Source organism: Triplophysa dalaica, chromosome 21 (genome assembly GCF_015846415.1).
Source record: "Triplophysa dalaica isolate WHDGS20190420 chromosome 21, ASM1584641v1, whole genome shotgun sequence".
Lineage (NCBI taxonomy): Eukaryota > Metazoa > Chordata > Actinopteri > Cypriniformes > Nemacheilidae > Triplophysa > Triplophysa dalaica.
Window position 1 is genome coordinate 477173 of NC_079562.1, and position 16945 is coordinate 494117.

At 40.8% G+C, this 16945-nt stretch overlaps 2 protein-coding genes across 6 annotated transcripts; both read left to right on the plus strand.

Moving 5' to 3' along the window:
* The first annotated feature begins 1105 nt into the window (after nt 1-1105).
* On the plus strand, nt 1106-7328 carry tmc8 (transmembrane channel-like 8). The gene is made up of 15 exons (XM_056734495.1): nt 1106-1252; nt 2804-3008; nt 3087-3235; nt 3433-3552; nt 3635-3687; nt 3788-3933; nt 4125-4440; nt 4525-4679; nt 4768-4843; nt 5091-5188; nt 5587-5767; nt 6411-6541; nt 6613-6765; nt 6856-6934; nt 7192-7328. The coding sequence occupies exons 1-15, from the start codon at nt 1201-1203 to the stop codon at nt 7276-7278; spliced, it is 2001 nt and encodes a 666-aa protein (XP_056590473.1). The 5' UTR covers nt 1106-1200; the 3' UTR covers nt 7279-7328.
* A 199-nt stretch (nt 7329-7527) lies between these two features.
* Nucleotides 7528-16897, plus strand: LOC130410088 (Fc receptor-like protein 5). Of its 5 annotated transcripts, none has more exons than XM_056734500.1 (9): nt 7528-7635; nt 7929-7955; nt 12276-12533; nt 12795-13091; nt 13426-13695; nt 14381-14683; nt 14820-14951; nt 15030-15057; nt 15149-16897. In XM_056734500.1, exons 1-9 carry the CDS (start codon nt 7596-7598, stop codon nt 15231-15233), a joined length of 1440 nt encoding a protein of 479 aa, XP_056590478.1. In that variant the 5' UTR covers nt 7528-7595; the 3' UTR covers nt 15234-16897. The 5 variants fall into 5 exon arrangements, with proteins under 5 accessions (XP_056590478.1, XP_056590480.1, XP_056590479.1 ...); XM_056734502.1 differs by having other exon boundaries at nt 15033-15057; XM_056734501.1 differs by having other exon boundaries at nt 14823-14951; nt 15149-16896.
* The last annotated feature ends 48 nt before the right edge of the window (nt 16898-16945 follow it).

A 16945-nucleotide genomic window follows, 5' to 3' on the forward strand; every position in this document is an offset into this window, starting at 1 on the left:
ATTCAGTTCACATGAATCATCACTCGGTTCTCAAGAACAATTCGCACGCGCGGTGGACAAAGTGCGAAGCGCTTGGTTTCCGGTGGGATGTGAAGTCTGTCCACTCGAACACACAAATAAACACACAAACTCTCTCTCTCACACGAGGGTGTAATCGCTTTAAACGTGTACTTAATTAGTAAAAAGTACAATTTTAGATCTAAATCCAGTGAAGAATTACGAAAATGGTTTGATATAATTCACAGATGGGGGCTGTTCGAAACTTCGGCAGCAGCTGAGATTCAGTTCACGAATCAGACTGACTCATGAATCAACTTATGATCAGAAAGAAAGAATGACGAGAACATTGTGAAACTCTACACACAGCACTGAAGACTCTGGACGAGAAACACAGAGATCTCGATTGTTCTCCAGTTGAACTCATTGCTGACTATAATCAGAGATATGAGTGAGATCTGGTGGTTTGTGATAGTTTGACATCAGGGTTTTGTGTGTCGCTTCACACATTTGTTCGGTTTTTGTGTTAAGAGTAAATGAGGAAGTTGCTGTTTCACACACTGAACCCAGAGAGAGGATGTGTGTGTTTGTGTGTTTGGAGGGGTATTTTAGAGACAAGTTTGAACCCAAATAACCGGAGATAAACCTTCTTCTTTTAACTGCCAAAATGTTTTCTGTCAGGCTTAAAGTATTTACAACTTGCTCTGTATAAAAACAATACAAGTTTGTGGAACATCATCATTTATATAAGCTACATATATTACCATATTAATGTTTGTGTGTGAGAGAGAGTGTGTTACTTGAGAAAGCGAGAGAATGTGTCGAACAAAAGCACTTTATTATGTGACAGTGGGCAAAAGTAGAATGAAATGACAACATTCACACAAGTTCACAAATACTGATCATAAGTCTATGACATCTCACGAGCATCAAATGTTCATCAATGTGTACGTCAGTGTCAAAATTCCCAAAAGTCAAACTGTCGACCATTGAAAGAGAATGTTGTCGCTTAGATTTCCACACTCTACTCAAGACATTGTGTTAAGATGTTCTTCATGATGTTGAGTGACACCCACTCCATCACATGACTTCCTGCAGTGATGCATGGTCTTCTCAGAAGAGCGCACAGTGAACGTCAACGTTTTAGTTGTGGAGTTGTGTGTGTTTGTTGGGCTGTGTGTGTTTGTGTATTTGTGAGGACGCATGATGGAGGAGGAAGAACCAGGGACACCACACTTCCAGAGACTCATATCAGGTACAGTACCTGTTTGAAACACAAAGACCTGTGTGTGTTGTTGTGATCGTGCGTGTTGGTGATGATGTAACAGTCTTTGGTTGTGTCAGAGGGATAAAGTGAATGATTGTGATCGTCAGCATCATTGATGTGTTCAGTGTGATTGTGCAGCTCTTTCCTCAGATTTAGACCAGAGGTTTTGCTTCCGTCTTCTGTGTTGTGTTGTCAGAATTCATCACTCCTCTCTGATACGTGTAACAACCCCTGATAGCACTCACACATCTGGGAGGGGTCTGTATTTACATCTGCAAGACACATTTTTAATTGTTTGCTCATCTACAATACGTCTATGGGACGGCTGCTGTATAACAGTTGTACTTAAAACTTTCTAAAACATTTATTGGATGTTTTCACACAGAAGATATTTTCCAGAACTTTAGCAGATGTATCTGTGCATTGAGTTTGTGTAACAGGAAGTATCTGTGAGCGTGTGTTTATGTGTCTGTTTACGCTTATTATCCTGACACCACACCACATTTACATGTGCAATACATCTGTAAAACAAAGTGTGCTCATCTGTAAGACCTCTTGGAGATGTCTGCTGTCAGATGTCATATAGACCTCTAGAAGATGTCTGTAAGATGTTTATGATTCAGAATGGATGTCCAACAGCTCTTTCTGAGATGTTTACCAGTTTTTTAGCAGACGTCTTACAGATGTACGTTATGGACGTGACATAAAAAATGCTCAGAGAATAAATTTGTTATGATTATATTGAACCATCTGTTTATATTTCACTGAACCCTTGTTGATAGAGCCTAAACATTAGAAAAATGTCAATCCAAAAAATCTATTTAAAAAAAAATAGGGGGAAATAAACATGCGTTATGGATGTGACAGAAAAAGGACGCGTTTTTTGGGAGACGATAAACTTTTTAGGATTTCTGTGAAATAAAATGCACAATCCTGAAGCACTAATACCCAATGAATGGAGAAGTGATGCCTCTTTAAAGAACATCAAATAGTGACTTTATATTCATTTTCATTTGTCCATTTATGAGGAATATGTAGCGTTATGGATGTGACAATCCTGAAAATGGCTCTTACCTGACCATGAAAAATCATGAACTAAAAATAAACAAAAGTTTTACAAATTTGAAGAGAGATTTGAGTGACCAAATGTTGATATCTGTGCGGTTACCAGAGTAAAAACCGCTGGTAAATTTTTTTTCGTGGTAAGGTTGACATTTTCACAGAATTGTCCATTTACATCTGGAAGACATCTGCAATACATAGTTTGCTCATCTACAATGAAAACGTCTGCTGTCAGATACACCTCTAGAAGATGTCTGTAAGATGTTTATGATTCAGGATGGATGTCCAACAGCTCTTTCTGAGATGTCAAGCAGATGTTTTTACACAGCAGATGTTTTCCAGATCTTTAGCAAACGTCATACAGACGTATGTGTGCTGGCTGGGTCTCACAGAAAAGCACGTTTGCGGTGTTGTGAAGTTCACTGGAGTCACACACACACACAGTGAGTGTTTTATGTTGTGTGTTTGTGTGTTCAGATGAGAGCGTGAGCTCGGTTCAGTCGAGTGACTCGTGCGACTATCATCACACTGAGATCTTTGCACAGTTACCCAGCTCACTGGCTCACCGACAACAGCAACACGACCTTCATCCGGATGATGAGCAGCGGATGCTGGAGAGCAGTGTACCGCCACAAGCTCTGCTGGTGTGTATGAAGATCAAGAGACACATCCACTCCGAGAGGTAACACGTCTGACCTGAGAACACTTTCACAATGTGACACACAGGTGATTTAACTTGAAAACTGACTGTGTGAAACAGAGCTGAGCGATGGCAACAGAAACACCCTGCTGGCAGCTGGGACTCATGGAGGAAGAAACAACAGATCACCAGACGCCATTTGAAGGAGCACATCAGCCAGAAGTTGTCGGGACTGTTGCTATGGGGACACACACTGCACAAGATCCAAGGTGAGAGGTGATGGAGGTCTCAGATGTTTCACCTAAAGTTGCGTGAATGAGACGGTAAGAGTCTTGAGGTGTACATGAATGTAGATCGTTGATGTGAAATCATCTGGATGTAATGTTCAATAAACTTGAGATGTCTGAGCTCAGTTTGTGAGCCGCGGATGAACGAGGTTGTGAATGATGTTGTGTTTTGTCCGCAGGTCGGTTCGGCGTTGGAGTCAAAGCTTATTTTGTGTTTCTGCGATATCTGTTGTGTTTGAATGTGTTGTATTGTGTGATCATCGGTGGATCTGTGCTGACACCGACACTGATGTTCTCAGGTGAGACGGCCGAGAGACTTGATTTTAACATTAGAGAGTTAGCGCTCATAAACATCACCACCTCATGTCTCTCTTCCTTTAGAGAAACCCGTGAGCAACCAGACATTTGGATTCAAAGACATTTTCGTAGGATCAGTGAGTGGGTTTATGTCTCTCTGTCATCTCCAGGTGGTTTTAACTCGTGTACGTTCCTTCTCTTCTCTTCAGTTCTCAATCTCCTTTTTGTGTTTTCCAGGGTGTTCTTGAAGGGTCTCACTCTCCTGTGTTTCACAGCTTCTACGCACGCGGCTCTCTTGATTTCCCCTGTATGAACATTCCCATTCTCTTTCTTCTCGGCATGATGTCAGTCCTCCTCCTCAGCATCATCATGGTGGTCCGCAGGTCAGATCTTCTCTCTTTATTTTCTCACCCTCATGACGTTCCACACCACTTCATTTCTTCAGTTGAACACGATTGCTTAAACGCAGCGAATCATAATCGTTCTTGTTCGGCTGAAGAACAGAGCTGATGACGGATATCTTTCTCATATAATCCTGATGGTGTCTCAGTGACGCTGTGGCTCATTTCTTCAGAACCGGGGTGGGCTACAAACACGTGTGGTTGACTGGAAATCGCTTCAGTTCTAACTTGAGCTATAAGGTCTTTTGTGGATGGGACTTCAGCATTCAGAATGAAAAAGCAGCCGCTTTGAAACACACGTTTATCAGTGACGATCTGAAGATGGATCTGGAAGAGCAAAAGTTTCATGAGGATGTCCAGAAGCGAACGATAAAGCGCTGGATTCAGCTCATCCTCCTGCGGGTCGTTCTCAACATCCTTGTGCTGCTTCTCCTGGCCGGTTCCTTTATTCTCATATATTACACCATCACTGAGTCACACAGTCAGAAGGTATGAAATCCTGAAAAATTAAACTAGAAACCCCTCCAAATAATACCATTATCACATCTCTCTCTCTGCCTCTCTCTCTTCTAGTATCAGAACCTTGACTGGATTCAATCACTGTTGTTGGAGTATCTTCCTCCAGTGACCATGACAATAGTGAACTATGTGTTGCCGCACATCTTCAGTGAGATGTCAAAATTTGAAGATTACTCGCACGCTACTCACCTGAATCTCACTCTGATCAGGTCAGACGGCTCATGACCTTTGACCTCTGAAGTAAGTTACATGAAGTCTGCAGTGAGTACTAACTGAGAACTGTTTGTGTGTGTGCAGGAGTATTTTTCTCAAGCTGGCGTCTTTGGGCATCTATCTGTTCTTTTTCATCCGATCACCGGATCCTAAACAAAAGGTTTGTTTTCTTGTTTGTATGTCTTTGTATAAACACAAACACCTAAGAACTTTCCTGTGGCTCAGTGGTTCGAGCGTGGCACTAGCAACCCCAATGTCATGGGTTGAATCCCAGGGATTGCACGTACTCTGATACAAATGTATAGTATCAAACAATGTAAGTGGCATGGGATAATAGCATCTGGCAAATGCATAAAAGTAAAGTAAGTAACTTGTTCAGCAGTTTTCTCTTTGTGTGTTTGTTTCAGTGTCCAGAGAACGCCTTCGGGAAGGAAATGTACAAACTGACTGTCTTTAACTTCCTTGAGAGTTTCTTCAGCGTGTTCTGTGTGGCCTACCCGAGGATGTGAGAACTTCTTTAAATACACTAAACTTCATTACGGCTTCTGTTGTGTTAGTTCAAAACCCCCAGCTAGACTCACACATGACCAAAGAAAATCAAAACAGCTAACTGTAGTTCAAGAAAACCTAAAGCAGGAATCACTCTCCATAAGATCACAGATGTGATTTCTTCAATATCTCTGTTAGTTCTCACAGATGTCAATGAGATTCAAAGAAACAGAGATTTTGAGACTCAGCACAGATTTCTTTGTCAAGTCTGCAATCAAAAGTCAATATTATTAATCACATGACTTTCTTCACCAAATTAGCTCAAATCCAACAATCCGGTCTCATTTGAGACACAACTGAGTGTCATTCAATCTCCTGAGCTGTGAGCTATAACATTCTTCTGTCTGTGTGAAGGTTATTGGTGAAGAGATGTTTGTGGCTGAAGCAGAAGTTAGGCCTGCCTCAGTTTGATATCTCCTCTAATGTTTTGGATCTGGTGAACAGTCAGACGGTCACGTGGGTGGGTGTGTTCTACTGCCCCCTGCTGCCCGCCATCAGCGCCGTCCGGCTTCTGCTGCTCCTGTACATCAAGAAGGTGTGTGTGACTGATGAGTGTTCAGAAACAAGCGTTGTGGTCAAGACCACCAAAAGACAAGACCAGAGTGTATCAAGATCATGACCGAGACCAAAGCAGGCGAGACCAAGACCAGCACTCCCATACTTCATTCAAACGCTCCACAAAACCCTAGAAAGTCATATAAAGTAATAATAGACGTAACTTGGTGATTTATTGTGCAGAAATATATGTGTAGGATGTTTTATGTTCAATGTTTTATCACTCACCTACTCTAACATATTACAATATTTGTGCAGGTAAAAATTCCAACAACTAAACATAAAAAAATAATGATAAATAACCAAGATAAGTTTGATCTGTGACCTTCAAGCAAACAAAACATTCAAAAACTGAATTGGTTTCATTGCTTTTTCATCTTATCAATAGCAAAATAGCTCTGTGTCGCTCAGAAATGCACAGAAATTCAGATTTGTTTGGGACAAGCCAAAATAGAACAAATAAAATCCTGAGACCACTAAATCTGAGACCACGACAAGTCCGAGACCAAAGACAGTTGAGACCGAGACAAAACCAAGACCATCAAAAAGTGGTCTTGAGACCAGTCTCGAGTACAACAGATTATAAAACAGTGACTTTATTCTTTAATCTCTCTCTTTCTCAGTTCACATTAATACATTGTTGTGTCCGGGCTCAGAGAATATTCCGGGTGGCCAGTTCATCGGTTCTCTTTCATTTCACTCTGATGTTGGGTCTCTTCATGTCTGTCATCGTTCTGGGTGTCAACATCAACAGGTGTTTGTTGTCACTAATAAAGTCAAATGACAGATGTTTAACATCCATATTAAAGTCGAGCTCTTGTTCAGGTTTGTTCCGGGCGGCTGCGGTCCGTTTGAAGGCAACAGAAGTGTGTTTAATGTGACGGCTCAGTGTGTAGAGACGCTGCCCGCTCCCGCGCAGAGCGCCATCAGTTACGTCACATCTAATGCCTTTGCGTTCGCTCTCATACTGGCTGAAATGTAAGTACAGGTGTACATGCACAACACACAGATAACAAGCACAAATGTTTGACTGCGTGTTCTCCTGACCTGCTCTCTTCTACCTCACAGGGTCATACTGACGTCATACATGTCTCGCGGACGAGCGAACAGTAAAGCCATCGAGAGATGGAAGGAGATGTTGGTGATGGTGAGTGAGGGAAGCCCTTGTCATTCCTGTAACATACAAAATGTACACAATTAATTGGCCAAAACATTTACATGTATTTTATACATGTGTATAACATGTGTAATACATGACAATTTTACTACATTTCGTTACACTGTACTTGTATATGTGTAATGACAATAAAGTTGAATCTAATCTAAAAATACAAAATGATATTAACAGTGAATGTAAAATCCCTCTGAAGGTCAGTTTTAAACGGCTGTTTATTTCTCTTACAGTGCAGTTCTGATAAGCGCTTTCTGGCGAAGAAGCACAACACGATGCAACGACAGAAGACACCACGCAACAAGCATGTACAACACTGATGCATAAAATGACTGATCTCAGATCAGAGTTTGTATTAGCGAAGTCAGAGGCTGATCATGTCGACTTATAAAGTGTTCTTTTTGTTCTTTTCCTCTCTGACACGCGTTCACTTTAATCAGTTTTATACAGCAATTTCTGCAATCTTGTTATGTTTGTATGTTTTTTAAATAAAGCATTTTAATGTGAACACGATTGTCACGTGCAGCTGTAAACAGTTATCTCTGAAAAACATACACACATGCTGCCTCGAGCTCTCTCACGTGAGCGCGCGCACTGACAAGACTCACAATGTGCTATATGAGTGAAGATCTGTAGAATGGAAGAAAGCGTTTATTTCCTCTTTATGTCACTCTTTGGTAAGTTTAATTCAATTCAAGTTTATTTATATTGCACTATTCACAATTTGTATTGTTCCAAAGCAGCTTTACAGGAGCAAATAAAAAAATCACAGAAAGATAAAACGCAGCCCAGTGTATTGTGTTTATAGAGCAAGGAAGATCATTCTATAAAATAATATCTTATAAACAAATAATTAAATAAATGTGTTGTAAGTTTAGCCTACTCATATATTTACTACAGTAAAGCCTTGATTAGACAGTAATGATTCTCACATCACGTTAATTCACTGCCGTTTTCTGTTGCGTTTCAGTTTTGATGGGTCTTTTGACACAAACTGGTATGTTTCATTCTTTTAAATATTATTTAAATCAGTCACACTGTTCTGATTGAATGAGTTTAGTTTGATGATGAAGAAACTACGATAAACCCAGACAATGACTGTGAAATCTGTTTTATTGTGGCATTGTTTTTTATTAATAACACAAACACACTGAAACTAAACAAACTAAATATAACGCATTTTTGGTGTGTTGATGTGTTTATTTCAATCTGTGTGTGTAACCGGCCCAATTCTAGCGACTGTTCGAGCTCTGCGTTGTGTAATAGAAGACAAGGAACAACTGGCACTGTTGCTGATGGAGATTTTATTATGGTGCTGGATGGATTAAAGACAGTACAGCATAAGGAAACGTTTCGTCTGTGATTTTTGAATAGTGGTTGTCGACACTGTAAAATTTGGTATTGATCCGATACAAAGTAAATGCAGGGCCAGTATTGCAGATATACAGCTGAAAGAAAAAGTATGTGAACCCTTTGGGCTTACTTGGATTTCTTCATAAATTGGTCATAAAATGTGTTCTGATCTTCATCTAAGTCACAACAATAGAGAAACACAGTCTGCTTAAACTAATACCGCACAAACATTAAACGTTTTCATGTTTATATTGAACACAACATGTAAACATTCATAGTGCAGGGTGGAGAAAGTATGTGAAACCCTAGGCTAATGACTTCTCCAAGAGCTAACTGGAGCCAGGAGTCAGCCAACCTGGGGTCCAATCAATGTGATGAGATTGGATGTGTTGATTAAAGCTGGCCTGTCCAATAAAAAACACACACCAGTTTTGAATTTGCTGTTCTGAAGAAGCGTTGTCTGATGTGAACCATGCCTCGCACAAAAGAGCTCTCAGAAGACCTACGATCAAGAATTGTTGACTTACATAAAGCTGGAAAGGGCTACAAAAGTATATCTAAAAGCCTTGATGTCCATGTGTCCACGGTAAGACAGATTGTCTACAAATGGAGAAAGTTCAGCACTGTTGCTACACTCCCTAGGCGTGGTCGTCCTGTAAAGATGACTGCAAGAGCACAGCGCAGAATGCTCAATGAGGTGAAGAAGAATCCTAGAGTGTCAGCTAAACACTTACAGAAACCTGGATGTTCCACAGCACTACTGGCAAAACATTCTGTGGACAGATGAAACCAAAATTGAGTTGTTTGGAAAGAACACACAACGCTATGTGTGGAGAACAAAAGGCACAGCACACCAACATCAAAACCTCATCCCAACTGTGAAATATGGTGGAGGGGGCATCATGGTTTGGGTCTGCTTTGCTGCCTCAGGCCCTGGACGGATTACTGTCATCGATGGAAAAATGAATTCCAAAGTTTATCAAGACATTTTGCAGGAAAACTTAAGACCATCTGTCCGCCAACTGAAGCTTAACAGAGGATGGACGATGCAACAGGACAACGACCCAAAGCGTAGAAGTAAATCAACAACAGAATGGCTTCAACAGAAGAAAATACGCCTTCTGGAGTGGCCCAGTCAGAGTCCTGACCTCAACCCGATTGAGATGATGTGGCATGACCTCAAGAGAGCGATTCACACCAGACATCCCAAGAATATTGCTGAACTGAAACACTTTTGTAAAGAGGAATGGTCCAAAATTTCTCCTGACCGTTGTGCAGGTCTGATCTGCAACTATAGGAAACGTTTGGTTGAGGTTATTGCTGTCAAAGGAGGGTCAACCAGTTATTAAACCCAAAGGTTCACATACTTTTTCCACCCTGCACTATGAATGTTTACATGTTGTGTTCAATATAAACATGAAAACGTATAATGTTTGTGCGGTATTAGTTTAAGCAGACTGTGTTTTTCTATTGTTGTGACTTAGATGAAGATCAGAACACATTTTATGAAGAATGATTTATGAAGAAATCCAAGTAAGCCCAAAGGGTTCACATACTTTTTCTTTCTACTGTAGAAGCATTCACATTTACTTTCCTGTGGATGTAATGTCATAATTTATCAGATGAATGCATCATTAATTTGCTTAATCTGAATACATTTTCATGACCACTAAAATATTTTGTGATTTGTGCTCTTAATGTGCCTATAGGCGAATTAATCATGTAGATGTTAAACCACGGGACCTAATTTAAACCAAATAAATATATTTATTTAGTTATTTATTCCTGTAATAGAATTTGCAAGCATGAACTTTGCACCAAATTTTTACTGGAAAATCGTAACAATAACAGATTAACAGAACAGAAAACCGATATATAACAAAACAATTTCTCTCTATCCTAGCACTACTTCTCTAGCTTTAAAAAAAAGAAAGTGCACAAAATAATTACTGAACAACAAAGTTTTAAAACTGCTTTTCCGTTTTAGTTCAGTGTTATGTTTAGACACAATAATATAACAAATTCAATTTCCCTTTCATTACATTTTAGAAGTGAATTTATAAACAAAGCGCACACAATTCTTTAAGTAAATAAAGAGTTTAAATAATAAAGTACTTTTAATCTTTGTCTTTTTACCTTCAATGGTCCACTGCCATATATCGATGTTTGCATTGTTTTTATTCTTTTCGCTGGCTGCAGCTGCGACTGCGTCTGCGTGCTCGCGCTGGGCGCTGCTGAGTCACGTGATAGCGGTCTACAAAACACAGCAGGACAGAGAGAAGTCACGTGTGCAAAACTAGGTGTATGGGAAATAAATAGTTCTTCTTTATTATACAATTATTAGCTGTATTAGTAAATAAATAAAATCTGTAGTAAAACACATTAGTATCGATCAGGAGAGTGTGGAAGTAAGCCGGTGCAGATCCAGTGATAGTCCTGTAGGCAAGCGTTAGTGACTTGAATCTGATACGGGCTGCAACCGGTAGCCAGTGAAGAGAGATGAAAAGGGGAGTCACGTGAGCCCTTTTGGGCTGATTGGAAGGCGAGGCGTGCTGCTGCGTTCTGAACAAGCTGAAGTGGTTTGATAGCCTTTGCAGGAAGACCAGCAAGGAGAGCATTGCAGTAGTCCAACCTTGAGATTACCAGGGCCTGGACAAGGAGTTGTGCCGCATGCTCCGTGAGATATGGTCTGATCTTTCTAATGTTGAATAAGGCATATCGGCATGACCGTGTTGTCTTTGCAATGTGATCATTGAAGGACAACTGTTCATCAAATATGACTCCGATGTTCCTGGTTGTTTTGGAATTGGTGATTGTGGTATTGCCAAGATGGATGTTGAAATCGTGTTGGACCATAGGGTGTGCCGGAAACACGAGTAGTTCGGTCTTGGCAGGGTTCAGCTGGAGGTGATGGTCTTTCATCCAAGCTGAGATGTCCTCGAGGCAGGATGTAATGCGAGCTGCTACAGTGGTATCGTCTGGGTGAACCGAGATGTAGATCTGGGTGTCGTCGGCATAGCAGTGATATGAGAAGCCATGTGCCTGAATGATGGGTCCCAGTGATGTCGTGTAGATGGAAAAAAGCAGCGGTCCAAGCACCGACCCCTGAGGGACCCCAGTGATCATGTGCTGAGCCGTGGACAGCGAGCCCCTCCATGACACCCTGAAGGATCTGTCGGAGAGGTAGGATTTGAACCAGCAGAGGGTAGAGCCTGTGATTCCTAGTGATGACAGGGTTGCTAGCAGTATCTGGTGATTGACAGTGTCAAACGCTGCAGATAAGTCTAGCAGAATCAGGACCGAGGATTTAGCTTCCGCCTTTGCTAGCCGCAGTGCTTCTGTGACCGATAGCAGTGCAGTCTCAGTGGAGTGGTTTGTTTTGAAGCCAGACTGCTTGTCATCCAGTAGTTTATTCTGGAACATGTAGGAAGACACCTGGTTGAAAGCTGCCCTTTCAAGTGTTTTTGCTATAAATGGGAGAAGAGAGACAGGTCTGTAACTGTCGGGAGTAGAAGGGTCCAATGTTGGTTTCTTCAGTAGGGGCGTGACCTGGGCCTGTTTAAATGTGGATTGAACACCTGTACAGATTAAAAACAGTTATTTAATCAGTTAAAATCACAACGTTATATTAATACAATCCATCGATTTCTAAAACATTTCTAATACATACATAACACTGTGAAAAACATACAATTGGCTTAATCAAACTTTTAGGAACTTTTACAGACATATACTGAGAAAGCTCCGCTAACTGCTTACGTCTCCTCAGCACCCTCATAGCAATCTGACTACTCAGCGCGAGCTTGCCAGAAATGACGTCAACACGTAATAAAGATTAAAAAAACACTTTTCCCAAAACAACAAAAATAAGATACAAAACTAAATTATAATGTTTTTTGTGGAAAAATTATTACTTAGTAAATGAGTAAAAAAATACTCATTAACATCCGTCACATGTGTGCAGGTAGATCTCACTTTCAGCCGGTTCTATCTGGACCCAGCCGGGCCTATCTGAGATCTCGAGTTCACTTTCACTGTGAGGTTCCGGGGTGGACTTCACCTCTGACCTATGAACTCAGAAAAGATGACGGATATCTGATTACCACAGAGGTCAACACCATGGTCACATTCAGCCTGAAGGTCACGGAGGAGTCAAAGGGCAAATACTACTGTAGACTGACCACAGGGGGCCAAAGCAACACTGTACACTTACAAGTAGTGAGTAAGTGAAATGAGATGTGATATAACATTAAAGCTCTCATACTTCATTCATTCATTTATCTCTATATTCTCTTATACAATAAACAAAGAAGCATAACAGCGCTTTCAACTGATATAATCTTCCATGGTCGATGCCTCACCATGTGTTTCTAACGTAATGTTGCTCATTCCATGATGGCAGTCGATGTGTTCAGAGCGTCAGTAACATCTACATGTGTTATTAAATTCAGAAGCTTGTGGAAACTGACTGAATGTGTGTTAGTCCCTGTGCAGGGTACGAGTGTGACTTCAGAGCCCGATCCACCTGTCATCTACGAGAGAGAACCACTCGTACTGCGCTGTTTCGTCTCCAGAGGAACACATCTGTCCTTCATGTGGTATCATAACAGACAGGAAGTGACATCATCATCCTCCGAACTCTACCGCCTGTCCGAAAGCACACTGACGGTGGACAGGGCAGGTGAACAGCATGCTGGGACATATTCATGCACGGCCCAAAACCAAATGGATGACGACACAAGATATTCCAGCAGCCGGAATCTGGAAGTCGTTGTGAAGAGTAAGAATTCATCACTTCATCGTCACGTTCATGTTCTCTGTCAATCCAAACAAACGTCACGTGATGAAAGGAAATCACCCTGTGAATGGTTAACCTAAAAATACAAATCTATTATTCACCCTCATGTCATTTCAAACCTGTGTGAGTTTCTTTTTTCTGCAGAACACAAAAGAAGATATTTTGAAGAACAACTCCGAACCCCATTGACTTCTGTTGTACGGACATTTCTAAAAATATCTTCTTGTGTGTTCACTGAAAAAAGCCTCGCATAAATATTCACGACAGACACAATATCTCCAGTACCGATGTAAGGATGAAGCTTTATGATTCACAGAATTCATCTCGTCACCCAGATTGACATTCACAGTGTTGTGTGACGGGTCTGATCTGCTGGCTAACATCAGCTGCGCTGTGGAGCGTGGAAGTCCTCCGCTGACGTTTCTCCTGCTGGTGGACGAGGTGGAGATTCAGGAGAAGCAGGTCTCTACGCTGACTGCGTGGTTCCTTCAGCCCGTCTCTGTGCGTGGGAATATGACAGCAGCTCGATGTAAAGCCAAGACAGAAACACAACTGCTCACGTCTGATCCTGTCAATCTGGCAGTGGGTGTGTCAGAGTTATAATATTCCTCCCTGCTGCTGGTCTGTGAACGACTCTGTCGAAAACGGAAGAAATTATCAGAAAACTTGATTTATCTGTTGACAAGACAAAGATTGATGACAAAGATTTCTGATCATTTCTTCAGTTTTTCTTTATAGAGACCACACAGATACATATTGTAATTATGAATAAGAATTTATTAACTCTGGTTTATAACTGAATGTCTTAAAGGACTAGATCGCCCTCTCAAGGAACATTCTGTCATCATTTACTCATTTACTCTTTTATCATTTTAAATCTGTGTGACTTTCTTTCTTGTGCAGAACACAAAAGAAGATATTTTAAAAAATGTTGTTTACAGCCCCCCATTTTCTTGCATTGGATTTATGTCCATCTAATAGAAGTGAATGAGGGGATTTTACCAACATTTTTGAAAATATCTTCTTTTGTGTTCTGCCGAAGAAATAAAGTCACACAGATTTAAAATGATCAGAGGACGGAATTTTCCTTATGAAGGTAAACTTCTCCTTTAAACGAAACTCCTCTAAAGGAGTCATTCTGCCTCGTCGGCTCGAGCATGACCCGATGGCTCTCTGATGTTTAGAAGATGATTTTAATCTGTTAGTTTTGCGAATGAAGTTCATCAGTAAACAGACTAACCTTCATGTGTTCTCAATGGATTTGACATCAGTTCCAGTAGGGGGCGTTGTGGAAGTGATGGTCACGTACCTCTATGATGCTGATGGAGGTGTGACAGCGGCCCGTTTGAGATGTGTCCCGGGCAGAGGAACATTTCCAGCGTTCTCCTGGTCTCTGAATCACACATCTCTACCAGCAGAGAGCGACTCTCACGCTCTCGCTCAAAACGCTCAGATTCTCATCACCACACACATTACCGCGGTGACCTCTGGATATTACCGGTGTGCCGTGAGGGACAGTTTTAATCACAACTCAACGTGGCTGGAGAGTTCAGACATCCACATACAGAAGACAGGTGACATTATTTCACTCTTAAGATGTGTGAGACAGAAATCATTGTTTCAAAAGTTACAAGTCACAAGTGTGTTTACTGCACACAGACAGATGTAGACATGTATGACGTTTGAAAGTCACGATCGTAAATTTTTCAGCAGGTTTCAGAGTCGTGCCTATGGAGATCGTTGCATTGGTTTTCTGTGGGTTCTTGTCGATGGTGATAGTTGGAGGAACGTTTTGTCTCCTGTGGAACCGCAGCAGTGGCATTGAAACACACCGCAGTAAAGGTGAGTTCTTGGTTTCCATTTGACCATCTTTCTATAAGTGACGTTTTCATCACATTCTGTTTTTTCTTCTCATGTCAGAAGAAGTTCATCAAACTGACCCGATAATGTGAGTATAGCTGTGTGAAGTCTGGAATACAATGTTTTTTTTGTTGGATAAAATGTGTGTGCGGTAAACAATGTTCTTCTGTCCATCACAGAGATTCAGGACTTCCAGGAGCTGATGTTTGTCTCGAAACACAAAGTATAGAAATGAAAACCCTGGTTGTGGGATTAGAGGTCTAGAGGTGCATGTGTTGAGTCATTTACTCAATAAAGTCCCTTTAGTTTGTGTCTGTGATAATAAGAACATGTGTTTGTTTTCCTCTCATCTTAACATCTTTAGGGATGAGAGCAGATCTCTTTACATCATTCACTACAGCAGACACATGTCACTCAAACCACACGGAAGACAAATCACAGATGACAAATCTTTAATATCTCAGTTATTTCTCCTATAAATATCAACGAGATTAAATGTAGAACAAATGGAAAAGGAGGAAAGAGTCAGAAATCTCCAAAATGTCTCTGTCATTAGAAGTTCAGAAGTGAATCACATTGATATAGAAGCATTGTTATATTGTAATTGTGTGACTTTTACATATCAAGAAATATATTTCTAACAGATGTTTCTAAAAAAATATTTGATTGCATTAAAAAGGCAAATCAGGAAATACATCAGAAACATGTGTTGAGATTCCCTCATTGAACCCAGAATGAATGAATGAATAAGGCATTGATATAGTGCTTCTGTCACGGGCCTTCCAGTCGTGAGTATTCGGGCCTTGGGGACAGATCCGTGACAATATCATGTCTTGTGTGTTTGTGTTTCATCTTGTGTGTTTGTGTTTCGTCTTGTGTGGAGACACGTGGTGGTTTGTTTTGACATTTCGCCGCGTGTCTTCCGTGTAGCTCCGCCCCCTCGTCTCTCTGTCGAGCGTCATCAGTGTTTTCATCAGTGTTTCTCACCTGTCTGTCTCTCTTCCTGCTAGTCGCACTCATTGTTAAGTCTTGTGACCTGCCCGTCCAGATCCCTTTGTCATCGCTCCTCATTAGTTTCCCTTTATTTAATGTCCCTGATTCCCTTGCTGTTTGTCGGTTCATTGTATTTACTACTTACTCCGTGTTCGTTATTACCTTGTTCCTGCTTCCCTTGTGTTTAGATTTATTATTTAGATTATCCTGAACTTTGTTTTGCCCCCTCGTGGGAAGTTTTCTGTTTGTTTAGTTTCTTGTTTGCCCCATCGTGGGTTTATTATTTTGTGCCTTAATAAATATTGTTTAACCCCTTCACTTCTGCCTGCATCTGGGTTCTGTCCGACCGGACGTGACCGATCCATTATGGATCTCTCTCTCTCCTCAACCACCACAAGTTTTTATTAAGGAAGGAAAATCCCATTGAGACTTTACAGTCTCTTCTTCCAGGGAGACCTGGTCAAGATGGCCGCACATAAAGTTACATTGACAATCAATTACAATACAAGACAGTTAATAAAGGTTACATCAAGCAAAACATGTACAAGACTCTTTTAAAACGGATTGCAGAAGACCTTTAAAAGTACCCAGAGATGGTAAAGACTCTGATTTGACTGTACTTTGCAGATCGTTCCAAGCCGGGAGGCATATAAGGAGAAAGCACATTTTCCCAGTGTTTGATCTGAACCCGATTAAAGTAATAATAGTAATACATTTTCATAGTTAACACATGTTTAGTGACATACAAAGAGTTCAGGGAGCAATAAAGCGATGTGTCATACAGTGATATTTCAATGATTTTAATTTCAATGAATCTAAACGTGGCAGATCCGGCAGTCTGATGTCACAGGAATTTGTAAGCGTTTCATGAGCTGGATCACACAAATGTTTCAAAATTCTACAAATTGAATGATTAGAAAATAGCCCAAATGAAGCCGCATCAAACCATCACTGCTGTGAACATCATTCACATTTATATGAAT